This window comes from Camarhynchus parvulus, chromosome 7 (genome assembly GCF_901933205.1).
Source record: "Camarhynchus parvulus chromosome 7, STF_HiC, whole genome shotgun sequence".
Taxonomy (NCBI): Eukaryota; Metazoa; Chordata; class Aves; order Passeriformes; family Thraupidae; genus Camarhynchus; species Camarhynchus parvulus.
In genome coordinates this window covers 23,353,382-23,368,355 of record NC_044577.1, presented here as the reverse complement: position 1 = coordinate 23,368,355, position 14,974 = coordinate 23,353,382, and the positions used below count along the sequence as shown (strand labels likewise).

The 14,974-nt window shown below is 49.5% G+C and overlaps 1 protein-coding gene across 1 annotated transcript in view; it reads left to right on the top strand.

Moving 5' to 3' along the window:
• IGFBP2 (insulin like growth factor binding protein 2) overlaps nt 1-12,921 on the top strand; it is a 56,315-nt gene extending 43,394 nt beyond the window's left edge. The window contains 3 exon segments of the mRNA XM_030952765.1: nt 7,323-7,546; nt 8,938-9,078; nt 10,874-12,921. Of these exon segments, the coding sequence (XP_030808625.1) occupies nt 7,323-7,546; nt 8,938-9,078; nt 10,874-11,041 (533 nt within the window). The 3' untranslated portion in view covers nt 11,042-12,921.
• Nucleotides 12,922-14,974: the final 2,053 nt, after the last annotated feature.

The window sequence follows — 14,974 nt, the reverse complement described above, 5'->3', positions numbered from 1 at the left end:
TTCCAAACCCGTTAAAGGTCTTTCCCCTGAGCATGCTGCCTTCACACATGTTGAGGTTAAGTACCTGCACAAAGACACTGTCATCAGCCATGAGACAGACCCTCTGGCTCCTCAGCCTCAGCTTTTCGCTAAGTCCAGAGTCTCTGCTGTAGGTGTGCACTGGGATGCACACTAGCTCCATGCTCGGGAGAAACTGTGAAAGAAAAGCAAGACTGTAAGTGGAAGCTTGGTAAATGAAGGGACTTGAAGCATTTTCCTGCATTTTTGAGGGTCCTGAACAGCGTTCTCACCATTCTTGGCACACAGTGAGCAGCTGGTGCGGGAGAGAACAGGATCTTGCAAATAATACGTGCAGGCTCACTGCTGGCAGGAGGAGGGCTGGAGCAGACCTTCCCCGGCAGTGGTTTGTGCTTTGCTGGGTCTGCACAGAGTGCACTGATAATGTGCTACACGGCCCTTCAGTCAAATAATTTGGAAAGAAAACTAACAAAACAAACCCTCCTATTTTGTCTCTCTTGAGCCCGGTTGCACATTTCCATGAAATGGTGGAAACTTACTATTTTTGTGAATTATGTTCCTGTTTGAGATGCAGTTGGCATTTGCTGACGTGTTTGTAGATATATTGAGAGGTGGAGGAGGAGGAGAACTAATAGGGAGACAGGCAGTCATACAAACATACATGCAGAAACACAGAGGTAGGCTGGGTAATTGCACAAGTGCTGTATCCTTGGGAAACCAGTCTACAAACATGGTTTAAAAAAAAAGGAAAAAAAGACTGTTTGAAGTAAAGCCTGGGGGAAGGGACATTTGGTCCCTCTTCTGTCCTCATCTGACATCAGCTTCATGTCAGCATTGCTTGTCCCATGGTCCTGGAGGGCTTTGTGTGCAGAGGTGCACAGGTGTGCTACGGGGCACTGCACAGTTTTCCTCTGACTCTGGACCTAAGTGCGTGGAGGAGGGAAAGTTGAGCTCTCCAGCCACCAGGAATAGGCAGAGAAAAGAGAGCAAAGCAAGCTGCTGAAAGCTGTGCTGCCCAGAGTCAGTGTCCCTGGCATTTTGGAGGAGCATAAAGCATTTCCTGTAGGATGCCGGAGTCAAAGGAAAGCACTGGGTGCCCCTTGGATCACCCCTCAGTGCCAGCTGCTCAGGGTAGGGAGAGGAGCTTGCTAAGCAACCCCTGGCCAGAACATGCCGTTCCCTGTTCCCTCCCCAGTCCTGCCTTCCCTGCTAGTAGAGATGGGCTGAAAAGATCTCATGGCAAAAAAAAAAAAGGTATTTGCAGAGCCCTTAGGGCTTTTGGCCCCAGGAGATGTGAGAGTGCTTTGTGGACAGCTTATCACAGAGGTAAAGCAAGCTCTTGGAGACTAATGTGGGAATTTTCTGGCTGTGGTGTGCAATTCCTCACTGATACTGAGCAAGTTGGTGTGATGAAATAACCCTGGGAGTGCAGGCAGGCAGAGAGTCCTGGGGAGCTCTTGAGCAGATGGAGAGATGCTCTGAAGTGATCAGTGTCCCATGATGGTAGCCTGTGTTTCTCAGAGATTGGGATGCTGATCTTCAGGCCAGTCCTTGCAAAGCTGGGTGGCACAGAGGACCTCTGGAAGTCCTTTGAAATCAAATCAACAGCTTAAACATGACATGTTCCCTGTGCAGAACTGGATGAGGCTAAGCAGAACAGGCTGCTGGCTGAGGAGAGGGGACAGCAAGCAATATGAGGGTGTCCCAGTACTTGAATCCAGAATGGGTCATGCACAGCTTTTCCCTCTTAGGTCTGTCAATGGCTGTTAAACCTAGTCTAGATGAAATAGCCTTGGTTTCTGAGCTGCTGATGGCCAGGAGGAGAGCAGAGGAAGAATTACTTGGTAATTGTCTTCTTTTCTGCCCCTCCCCTGAGCATCCATGGTTGCCCTCTGTGAGAGATGCTGTTCCAGGACAGGTGATGCTGCTTCTCTGATGTGTGCCCTTCTCTCATTGCTCCCTCTCCTACACAGCCCATTGTTTACGCTCTCTCGGTCGCATTTCCAGATGCACTTTTTTGCAAAGTGAAGAGTGAAACTTGAGTGGGTGCTTTCGTTTCATCTTCCTCTGGACAGCTGCATCCAGACTGGCTTGATGATGATGATAGGGCCAGACCGTGTACTGGTGCTCCCACATTTTCCCTCTGCTGCCAGCTGAGTGTGGATGGATGCTGTGCCACGGCTCAGTGCTTTACAGGTTGGCAGTGCTAATCAGCAAACCCTGGGTCCTTTTTGGGGGTAGGGTGTGGGCCAGAGGTCCTGGGCGTAGGTGTGGGCTTTGTTCTTGGCAGCTCCTGCTGTGAGGAAATCGCAATGCCAATATAATCCTTGTTGGCAAAGTTTTTCTGAGGTTTCTGAGTTCCAAGTCATAACACACACACCAGAGCTGTTGCACCTTTGCCCACGGCTCTTCTTGAAGTACTTTGCAGATTGATGAGGCAGAGGTCACTGGGGCTGTGGTTGGGCTTTGTCTGCTCCTTACCTACCTTCTTAGAAGTAATTCTTCCAGTGGGGCTGTTGTGCGTATGAAAGCTCAGGCTTAAAGGCTCTGTCTACTCTCAGGCTGCACAGGACAAGCACTGGCTTCTTGGCAGCCTGGGACAGGCAGTTCTGCTCCTTAAAATAAAAAGTGGCAAGCAATAAGGCATTTACATTATGTTGAAATGATAGAACTTGCAGACACAAAAAGCTAAAAGATGCAAAAAACCCGCCAAACCTAGATAAGACAGATGACACTGCTCAGGGTGGAAAATCTATCTCTTCATGGATGATGCATTCCTGCAATCCCAAGTGTGCTTACTCTTGTACATGGTGCAGTGCCAGGCCAGGACTTGAGCTTCTGGATTTGCCCATATATTCCATGCATGACTTTGGGCAGCACTCTCAAATATTTCTGTGCCTTTTTTTTTTGTTTTCTTTAACCATGTGCAATTCAGGATGAGCACCTTTCTGTCTTCAGGGTAATTAATGAACTGCAAAGGCCTTAGGAGTCTTCAGAAGGAAAGTGCTGGCCAGTGGAGACTGTGATTGCTGCAGGAGGGAGATGTAAGCCCTGTCCAGCCCAGGACACAGCTGGGACCCCCTGATAGTGGGGTTTCAGGCAGGGTGTTGAAGGCTACTTGGGTGAAACTTTCTGTGGGTCTGGGACCTTAATCAGCATTTAAACACTGTACAAACACCCTGGGCAGATAAGCAAATGCACGTGAAACCCTCTGGGCAAGCTGTTGATGAAGGAAAGCAACTGCAGAGAGAGCAGGAGCGGCACTGGCGAGGGCAGCTGCGGTCCTTGGCATGGTGTGTGCTCCCCGTGATAGAGCCTGGCTCTCCTGTGCTAAGTGAGTGCTACTGGCTCCATCCTGTTCTGCTGCCCAGATACACTTCAGGGCTCTTCAAAGGGATAAAAATATATTTTTAACCTGAGGCAGCTGCCTTTTTTTGTGTGGTACATTTTTTCTTGTAGCTCTGGAAGTGACAGGTTGTTTTTCAGCCCCTCTGTTTCTCAGCTGTCTCAGTAAAGGTGCCTAGAGGTCTCAAACCAGATTCCCGAAAATTTTAGCACTGGAAATTGGTAGTTGCTTTTGAGAATGTTGGCGAGACAGTGCAGCTCCCTACAGACGTTAACTGATGGCCATTTGAACAGGCTTTTTCTTCAGCCAAGTCCTCGCCCCATTGAAGCAAATGGGAATTTTCCTTGAAAAAGGCCATAAAGAAATTGTTTTCTTGGCAAGTAGAGAGGTGTTTCATGGACTCTGCATCAGCATTCAGGAGAACTTCAGCTATCTGCTTTGATTCCTGCCACGCTTGTCCCACCCTGCACAAAGCTCTCTACCTTTTGATCTGAAATAACACAGGAGATGTTTTCCACATGCCGTAAGAAAGAACTATAAAACAATTGTTTTGGAGTTTGGCTCCACTCCCTTACAGATATATTTAGTGTGAATTGAAATTGGTCAGCAAAAAGGCGTTGGTCAGGGTGACAGATTAGGGCTCTGTATCTTGAGGCTATTACATACCTGCCCATCCCATGCTAGTAGGGGTGGTAGGTGGCTTCATTAGTTCATGGATTGTAATAAACAAGCACGACTTGCAGCTTTTGGGCAGCATTAAAAAGCATTATCTGGCTGTAAGAGGGGTTATTTGGCCTGTGTCATGCTCTGTGCTGACCCCGAGTCTTTATCTCTCCACTCTTCTTGTTGCTCCCCGGCCCTTTTGCTCTTTCAAATGCGGTCCATCACACCTGGTGCTCAGCCTTCTCCTGTGCATGCAGCTTGTCCTGAAAGTAATGCTGGTGCTCTGCACATGGGGCCAAACTCTTCGGTCTCATCGCCCTTCCCCTGTGATGAAGCCACCTCTGGAAGCTCCAAGTCAGGATAGCTTCTCTTAAGAGCAGCACCAGATTTGGGAGAGGGAAAAGCTGCAATGGGGCTCTGCCATCAGCCCCAGGTGGACCAGTCCAGCTTGGCAGCAGGGTCAAAGGCATGGCTCACCGTGGCTGACTTGGCCTCAGAGAGGAGAGCTTACAGTCAATAGCAGCTAGACCTTCCTGGCTGCTGATCCAGTCTTGCTCCTGTGATGGTGCCTGGGGAGCCAAGACCAATCTCTCCTGTCCCTGGGTGTGTTCACGCACATTGACTTGCACACTCCACTCCCATCAGTGGTTTTCTTTGGGCTGATACTTGTTAGCATTGGAAAGTGAGAAAAATGAACAAAAATATTATCAGAAGCAGGTTTTGTGAATGAATCAGCCGACAAGAGGCTTACCAGCTCGCCTGCATTTACTAGTACAGTGCTTATTTGGGCAGATGTCTATATGTTTTAGTTGGAGGCAGGAAGGAGTGAGAATGGATGGGGGAAGACATCACTTCCAGTTTGCTGCTTTTCTCTCAGTTTGTACCTTCTTTTTCTGAATGAAGCAGAGGAGTACAGTGTGTCTGCAGCCCTGCTGCTGCCCTTGTTCTGCTGTTGTTGACAACATGGGGGCACCAAGGAGAGGAGCACAAAAGAGGTCAGAAGGCTAAAACTCTCCTAAGTCAGCCTTGCCTCTCCAGCCTTGCCCATCTCTTCATGGTGCTTTTGTAGTTGATTCTCTCTAAAGGCGGCCTCATGGCCTTCTCTCTTCTCACTATGTGTTTCTAATTAATGGGGAGACTGGTGTATAAACAGAATATTCCTGCTCAAAATATTGCTTGTCTGACTCCTAGGATGATGGCCAGATGGCAATCACCAGACAGCAGCCTAGACTTTGAGCTTGCCCATCTGGCTATCAAACCTGGTCTCAGTTCTCATCTGGAACCAGAACTGAGGAAAGTAATGGGCTTTGCCAGATTGGTTTTGCCCCTTGTTTGCTTTTCAGTTGCTACCTAAGCAGCTAAAAACCTGCAGACCAAATGCATTTAGTATTTCTGGAAATCGTGAAGAAGTTCAAAAAGATACTGGACAAATCCACTGAGGGATGGGTCTTTTGGTGGCTTTTCAATCCTGTGGGTCAGATGCAGTCTTCAGCCATGAAAGTGCTCTTACTGCTGGTCTGCAGCACAGATTGGGAATGGTTCTTCTGCTCTCAAGCAGCTGCTGATGGTCTCTCATGAAAGGCAGGCTGGGCTGGATGGCTCCTTGATCCAGCCCACCTGGGCCATCCTGGCATCAGGCAGCTGCATGTTTGCTGAGTAAATTCAGACAAAACTCTTCTTGCCGTTTATTCTTTGTGAGCTTGGGGTTGTAATACCTGAAAAGAGCTTAGAATGCTGTGGCAGAAATAAAACACTTTCTATTATGATTTTTCACTCTGTCATGACAGTAGGGCTATGCTGACAATAGGGATAAACAACATCATGCAGATTCTGAAAAAAGGAACTGTTAACATCTGTAAATGCTCTGTATGCTTGGTCCTCTGAGAAGCAGGAGAGATCCATAAATTAAGCACTGTTACATGAGCTAAAGCATTGCTTGCCCTCGATCATGCACAGTTTGATATGATTTCTTTACCTCTAGATAAGTGCCTGAGTTCCATAATGCTGGAAAGCTGAAATTGGAGGTGCCAGAGAGAATTCTGATGCTGGGAAGTTGGGTTCTTCCTTGGCAATACTGAAAGATACTTCCTGTTAGTCACCATCACCAGAACAGCCTGGTCTGTCCCCTGGTATGGTACCTGTGGAGCTGCTGAAGAGGTTTTGTGTAGAGATATACATACAGAGACATACAAAGCCTGGCCTGGGTTATTGCACTGGGAGGTGATGTGCATATGTGGGTTCAATCCTAATTTGGGCTGGAAGGGACCTTTGGAGGTCTTGCTTCAAGTCCCATCTTAATTCAGGCTCAGCTTCAATATTATATTTAGCTATAGTATTAGATGTGCTTGCTCAGCCAGATCAGAGCAGGCAAAAAGGAGTGATCAGCTGTCACCTCCTAGGTGTATGGAGCAAACAAGAGGAATTGAGATCTGTCCTCATTGCCGCTGCAAAGTCCAAAGAGGCTGGTGGCTGCAGCATTGTGACCATGGTGTCCTGCTGTGGCAAGGTTTGCTCTCACAAATTCCTGGTGAATTGGGAAAATGCATAAAGCACAGAGCAAAGGAGATGGAAAAAGTCCAGAAATCCCCATATTTCCCCTAGCTGATTTTGAAATGGCTGAACTGGCCGGGATCTTGTGGAGTTCAGCAGTGGCAGAGTTGTGACTGTTCCACTGTCAGCAAATGCAGTAGTAGGTAGAAGCTAAATGAGTAACACAGTGTATGAGAGACAGTGGGAAAGATGGTATGGCAAAGATGATGATCTCTGAAATGGCAGGATCTCCAAAGGATGTTAGGGTGGCCACATGGCCTCAGTACAGAGGTGAGGTATTTTTGAAAGCAGAGCTGAGAATTTATTTTAGCACATGAATGTTGAGTAAGTATTCCTGGAGATACTCTGGGGGATGACAGATGGACTCAAGGTATTGTTACTAATCACTGTGGTTTTAAGTGTTGGAGCTGAAGTACACTTGGCATCTCTAATCTGACTGGACTTCTAACGGGAAAATTGCATTCTTGGGAAGTAATTTAGAAGGTCACAGAAAAGCCAGAAAGAACTTCTCCAGCAGCGATTTCCCTGCTCTCTAAACTGTCTTTTAGAGTGGTAATAACTCCAGAATGAAAGAATCTATTCTCACCTTCCAGATGAAAGGGATAATGCAATTTAAAATTTTTGCATGCAAAGATTTTATGGCTTGGTAACCAGCCAAGTCTGAAAATGATCCAGGGCAGGCTGAACATGTAAGGCAGTGCCTGACTGAGCTGGACACTTTCCTTGTCTGCCCTGTCTCCTGCAGATAATGGTGATGACCGCGCTGAGAGCATTCTTGCTGAGAACCACGTGGATGGCACCGTGGGGATCCTGAGTGGAGCTGGAGGGAGGAAGCCCATGAAGACGGGCATGAAGGAGCTGGCAGTGATGAGGGAGAAGGTGAACGAGCAGCAGCGGCAGATGGGCAAAGTCAGCAAGGCCCATCACAACCACGAGGACTCCAAAAAGTCACGGCTGTCGACGGGCAGGGTGAGAGGGCAGGGCTGTGGGGAGCTAAGGGGGGCAGCTGTGGGCTCACTGGGAAATGCTGAATGCAAATCCTAAGTGGAATCTGCAGTAAACTGTCTTAAAAACAGAAAAAATAAATTGAAAGAAAAGAGTGGGGAGAAGCAGAAGAGGAGAAGCAAACATTTTTGGCCTGATGCTGGGGCTGAACACACCATCTGATGAACTTTGATATGCTGGTCAGGAGGCATTTTTTTCATTGCAGCTTCACCTCTAGAAGGGGGGGCTTCTGCTGGCTCAACATCCACCTCTGCAGGAGTGCAGGCATGCCCTTTGCCCATGGACTGGCTTTCTCACACCCTTTTTTCCTAATCAGGCACGGCCAAAGGGGATTTGAGGGGCTAGAAGCAGGGCTATCTGCCTGCTGCAGGGCAGCCCTTCTAGGTTAAAGAAGGCCACAAGCCCCGAGGATGACCTGTGTGACTGTCCTGTAGCAGGGAGAGTGCTCTAAGACCTCCCAGTCTACTTGCCTATCCCTGTCTGTTATCCAGTTCTTGGCCGTGGCTTCCCTCTAGTGGGAAGCTTGATCAAGGCAACTAGATGGGATGGGAATGGGGATGGAGATTGGAACCCACCCCAAAGAGTCCACAATACACATCCCTGTAAACATACAGAATATTAATATCTGGGGAGCACAGGGACAGAAAGGAGCTTTAAAAGAATCCTCATGCCTTCCAAAGACTAGGCAAAACAGAAGTTCGAAATTAGATGCAGGCACCATCAATTTTGAGAGCTCACACACTACTGCTGCTCCTTTGCAAAAAAAACCCTCACCCACTGCAAAAGCAGAGAGGTGTGGACGTAGCTTGCCTCACATCAGGCATATTTCAACCACACTGCCTTGGGTGGAAGCCCTGTCTGGGAGCTGCTGTGGAGCAAGAAGGATGCCTCCAGAGGCTGGCTTGGGGTACTCCCATTCCCAGGTCTTCCTCTCCACTCCCATGGAGTCTCACATGCTTTTGAGTTGTACTTCTGGGCCAAAACTGCATCACAGGTGTGTGCTCTGGGCTATGCTTTTGGAAACGCTCCTGATCTATCCGGACTAGCCCTGCTTCATGGCACTTGCCACCACCAGTGGGAGCCATGGTAGCCTCTCTGAGGTTTCTCCTCTGTATCCAGGACTTGGGACCTGGTATTATGTTGGCTCTTGACCACATCAGGTACATGGGAGACGTGCATGTCTATGCACAACTCTGATTTTGGGTGACTGGAGGTGAACTCTGGAGCAGGACCTGGGGCAAACCTGTGTATTTAGGGATGCACATGTGTTCATCCCTACTGGTGTTCCCATTGTCCACAGTGTTGATGCTGAATGGTACCATTGTCCTGATAATACATTTTTTCCTGCTTTTCAGACCCCTTGTCAGCAGGAGCTGGATCAGGTCCTGGAACGTATCTCCACCATGCGGCTGCCAGATGAGCGAGGGCCCCTGGAGCACCTCTACTCCCTTCACATCCCCAACTGTGACAAGCATGGCTTGTACAATCTCAAACAGGTAAGAGGGGACAGTGAGGGCTCTGGGGCTGTCTGTGCTTCCAGCAGCAGCCCTTGGCTCACTGTCTGTCCCCACCATGTGCAGACACAGAACATGCATAGTTCAGGGCTGGGCTGATAACCTATGCATGATGTGAGGTGTGGGGTAAATAGAAAATGCTGCACGTGGCATGGACAGGTTTAGTTACACCCCTGTGCATCTGCAGCCACTAGTTTGCAAGTGGAGATGAAATCCACATCCACACACGGCTGTGGGCAGTCCAGAGATGGAGAAACAGTTAGTTCTTCTTCCCCACAAGAGCTGCTTATCTGTCCAGGTCTATTTTCTTGAACTTTGAGCCAGATCTTGTACTGTCTGGGCCCTGCTGCAGGAGGAAAGCAGAGAGGGAATGAATACTGACCAGTCTTGCAGACAAAGCAGAAGGCGCTTCTGGGAGTCAGGAGGGTTTGTACTGTACTTTACTGGTTTTCCTCCACAAGTCAAGGCTGGTCCCCCAGCTCCAGGAGGGATTCCTTCCAGGCAGGGTGGGGGTTGGAGTGCAGCATGCTTTTGAAGGTATTTATGGGACCCAGAAGAACTCAGAAAACTTCTGTGTCTGAATTCTGACTTCCTGGCTTCATTCATGCAAAACCACAAGGTGTCAGTGACTGAAGAATGGGAAAAAACTGCTGGGAAAAACAGCTGATGCAGGGTTGACTGGAGTAATCTGTGAGTAGTACCTGTATATGAGGATTTCTTATAGCTGAGCCTTTGGAAGGGACCCGTGCTGTTTTCATGGCTAGGCCTTTTACTCAGGGCTACTTCTACCCCCTCATCAGAAGCACTAAAAAAAATAAAATAGGATGCTCTGAGAGAATCTTCCTCTGTCTGTTCTCCTGTCTTTGTCCCACTTGGGCCCTCACCCATTCACCCCTGAAGAGCCCCATGGGCTGGCTGGATCCCCCAGCATGGGCACACTTGGAAGGGTTGGATGGAGCAGAGGTAGCAAATTGCCTGTAAGATGAGCCATGTCTGGGGAATGAGCCTGGACACTGGTGATGCTTTGTGTGCCACAGAAGAAGAAACAGCCTCTGCTGCTCCTTGTGCCTGAGGAACAAGTCAGTCTGCACTGGCCTGCTTGGAGTAACCTCTGCATCTCCCACTGCAACCTGTTCAGAAATGTGTCTGCTGGGGCTGGAGCGATGAACATCAGGTTCAAAGTGCCTGCACCACTGCAGGGCAGGAGGAGGACAATAACTATTAGACCAAGAAACTTTCTCTACAAGACTGGGAGGACAGAGGCCAGGTCCAGATGCACAATGGTCCCTGCCTCTGTTCTGGGATAAGTGAATCTCTGTTTGGTCTGGCTGTGGGGGCCTTGATCTGATGTTTGTTTAGCCTAATCTGCAGGTGAGAAGAATCTTATACAGCTCCTCTGTCAGTCTGTCTCATCCCTCTTTCCCAAGGGATCTTTGTCTCTTTGGATGCTTTCATTCACAGTTGGCAAAGGGTGATGCATTTCAGGGACACTTGTCCTTTTGGTTCATTAAAATTGGCTTCTTGGTCCCTGGCACAGCCCTTGGGGAAAGAGGTTCAGCCCTCACCCTGGACTGCTGGAGTAACACTGCTGGGGCAGCATAGGCCCTGGGGGGTTTGAGTACAGCATCCCATGGATTTTGCCTGAATCTAAACTAGTGCCAGATCACCAGAGAAATGCCAGCTCCGCCAGTGCTGGGGCTTTGGACTGGTGACCTGGGAAGTGGTTTGTTCGGTCCTTCTCTTGACTCTGACACCTGTCCTGTCTCTCTCCATGCAGTGCAAGATGTCGGTGAATGGGCAGCGTGGCGAGTGCTGGTGCGTGGACCCCATCCATGGGAAGGTGATCCAGGGCGCACCCACCATCCGCGGGGACCCCGAGTGCCACCTCTTCTACACAGCCCATGAGCAGGAGGACCGGGGAGCGCACGCCCTGCGGACCCAGTAGACAGATGTGACCTTGCTGGCTGGAGGTGGCTCACTGTGGCCCCAGTGCTGGATTTTACATGGGTTTCAGCGTGTCTCTTTAGGCTCTGGAAGAGACTGGGTGCTGCCCTCCTTCCTCAGCTGCCTGGTTCCTGGGGAGGGGAGGGATAAGGGGAGGGGAAGGTGGTGAGGGGTTTGCAAGGAGAAGGGACTGCTTTCTTGGTCTTTCACCCAACATAAACCAGAGAACTGGTCTTTTTTGCTCCTCGCCCTGCAGCCCTGCCCTCCCTGCTGCTTTGCGGCATCTTTCTGCACCCTCCAGCACAGAGTGCCATGTGCTCCCTGACCCCTCCCAAGGGACAAAAACCCTTGCTATGAGTGGGAGAGGGTAAAAAAACTGAAAGAGCCCAGCCTTTTCCCCTCTTTTTCTCTCTTCCCCAAGACCAAAGACTGTAAATACTGTCACCTGCCTCTTATGTCCTGCCAGTCAGTCTCTTGTGCCCCAGCCCAGCCATCAGTCCTGGCATGGGATGTGGTGTGGGAGGGAGGAAAGGAAGAAAGACCTTGGATTCCCAGCTTGAATATATCACCTCAGTTGGGATGTGTTCCCCAAGGAAGCAGCAGTGAGGGAAAGGGCTAAAGATGAGACAGCTGCCACCTTGTCCCCTAACAACACTCTTGGGTGCTTCCTTTGCTTGTGCTGGGGCACAGACAACTCCACAGGGGCCCAGCTTCAGCCACTGGTGTGGGAGCATGGGGCCTTTGGGTGATAGCAAAGCTAAATGCTTGTTTTTCCAAGGGATTTGAAGGGCTTTTGCACAGTATTTCTTAGGATCAGCTTATGCCGAGGGACCTAAAATGAACTTGCTGAGGCTGGGTGGAAGGATGCGTTTGTAGATTTAGGATAACAAGCCAGGGAATGTCTCTCTTTCTCTCATTCATTTTTTCTTTATTTCTAGATAGGAAAAAAACAAAACAAAACATCTAAAACCTGTGTTCCCAAGCAGCTGCCCTTGTCCCTCCATTTTTGCTTGGGACTGAAATGAGCATCTGTTATTCAGCACATAACTTTTTCTTTTTGTAAGTAAATTACAGTATATATCTTGCTTTGTAAAGGCCCTCACTCACACACACACATACAAACACACACACACAGACACACACACACTCACACACTCTCACACTTCTCTGCCCACATACACATTTGTATAGATGAAATCCAAGTGATTCCAGGTGCTCTGAGAGGTTCTGTGCTGGACATACTGGGGAGAGATGTGTCTCTGCTTTTAATTCACCTGTTGATTTCTTTCTGTACAGAACACACTGATGCTGAGAATAAATAACTTCCCCATTGCCTAAGCAAGGAGGTTTTATTATTTTCTTCCTTTTTTTTTTTAAATATGGATGTCCTTGTTAGAGCAATTGCAAAAACCCTCTCCTTGGAGTAAACATCTTGGGCTTTTCTTAAATGTTTTGTTGTTTCTTGTCCCCTTCTTGGACCTACATTTCAGATCTGAAGTGTGAAGGGTACAGGTGGGCTTTCTTAAATTAGGGCCCTTGTGCCTTTGCAGGGGTTTGGACATGGCAGTGGAGGAGACTAGGGAAGAAGCCCCTTTGGAAAGTTGGGGATGGGCATATGTGGATGTGAATGAATGGGAGCAAATGAAAGAAGAAAACACACCTCCATGCAAAACCAAGTGACTGTAAAAATGATGCTGTTTTCTGTTAACATCTGAGGGTGTTCTGCTTTTTCATATAAAACTTGCACACGCTGGCTCTCATCTGCAGTTTATACTTTGTTTTGTTTAGGAATAGGGAAGTTTTCTTATTTGTTTGCCTTCTTCCCTTTTAAGAAAGCTGAGCTACATAAAGTTGGAATAAATTAAATAGGATGCCACAAAACTGTTGTCTTTCCCCTTCACACTGCACTTAGGGGCTTTCTTTGCCTGATGCATCACATGCAGATTTGTCCCTGTTCATCCTTTGTCCATGGCCGACAGGCAGTAATGGGAGATGAGCTTTTATTGTTACTGGCCCTGGTTATGTGGGCAGGGAGGAACTGGTGTCACTCCTCCTTTGCCTGGCTATATTCCTGCTATACACATGGGTCCTTGTGAATCTGTTGGGAAGTGCAGGGAGGTACAGGCTCTGTGTGTGACCAGAGTGGGCTGAGCTGCTCCACTCACGTGGCTGTGGAGAGACGTCCTGCACCCTCTGCCAAGGTGCGAAGTGATGCCAGAGGGAGTGTGACAGCAGAACTTGGTGTTTGGTCATCATAGAGAGGCAAATAATAATAAAAATAATAATAAAAAAAACCCACCCCACACTACATTCAATTAAAATTGCAGCACTGAAGGAGAGGCTCTTTGCTGGCCCTAACATCCTGCATCCAGCTGGCTGTTGTTTTCCCTTTGGACTCCCCAAAGGGAGGCAGCACCACTGGGCTTCTTCCCCTTCTGTTTTTTTCTATGCCCTGCCATGAATTTCAGACTGACACATGTTGAGGGACTTGCCAGTGCTGAGGAGCACCAGGAAACTCTATGTGGGCAGGAGGCAGTGAGTGCAGGGGGCTGCAGGGGAGGGGAAGGAGGTCAGGCATGATGGGAGGGTGGGATGTAGACTGAAGAACATGGGAAAAGTAGCAAAACTACTGTCCCGTTCTGTGCCTCTGGGGTTAGCTGGAGGTGGCTCAGGTGCTGCCATGGGGGGGAATGCTGACTAGCGGGGTGGGACACAAGGGTGCTCCAAGCCAGGTGCTGCCCGTTTAGGGGCTAGAGGGGAACAAACACGAGCTGTGTGTGACAGTGTGTGACACCTTCCACTAGACCAGGCTGCTCCAGGCCCCAGCCAACCTGGCCTTGAACACTCCCACAGCTGGGGTATCCACAACTTCTCTGCCCAACCTGTTCCAATGCCTCATCATCCTCACAGAGAAGAATTTCTTCCTAGTATTTTTAGTATAAAAACTTGCACAAGAGTACAATGATATTTAATATAAAGAACATCCTTAGTGTAAAACTGTATGACCGTATCTGTGCACAGCTGTAGCTACTTATACACGTGTATACAGCTCCAGCTGTCCCTAGGGATGTGATTATCAGCCCGTAGCTGAAGGCAGCGATAACTTTTTGCACGGAAAGCTCCATTTCAGGGCCTCTGCGGCTGCAAGCGGCAGCACCGCGGCCGGGCCCGGCCCTGAGGGTAACGCGGGCGGGGCGTGGCGCCGCCTGGTGGCGCCTGTGGCACCGCGCGGCTCCGGCCCCCGGTGCTGCCTGAGGGAGTCGGGCCCGGCCGTGTGGGGTGTCCGGGGGGGACGGGGGGTCCATCGGGGACAGGGTGTCCGTCAGGGACACGGTGGCTGTGCCGTCTCCATGTGCTGCAAGATGGCTGCGGGATGCACTGTCAGCACAGCCCTGGCAACCCGCGGTCCTCAGTGCGGGGGCAAAGGGGATGATTTTGCCTCCCGCCCCGCTCTGGGTGCACGGGGTGATGCTGGCAGGTGAATGGAGGGGAAGAAGGGCACAGGAGGAGGGAGATCGCGGGGAGTGGGAGAATGAAGGGTGATGGCTGCCTGGGCGGTGGGGCAGGGTCAGATCCAGCACCGGGGAGGGCAGTGGGATGACCCACCACGAGCTACCGCAGAGTGTTTGAGGACACGGCCTGGCTGGGCTGAGCAGCTCCAGGGATGTTCCTGCCGCTGGGACATTGGGGCAAATCTTCCAGCGGCCCCAAGAGGTCTGAGACTCAAAGAGCACGTGTGCTCCCAAGCTGTGGAGCTCAGTTTGAGATGGCATTTAGGGGCTTAACGTCACTGGTTGCTAGGTACTTTGCCCTGATAAACTGGTTGAATGTGTGTGCTGTGCCCCACTGCCATATCCATGCAAAGAAAATTCTAAAAAAAAGATTAAAAATTGTAGCTCTGCTTGCAGGAAGCTGTAAAGTTAAACTTGCAACT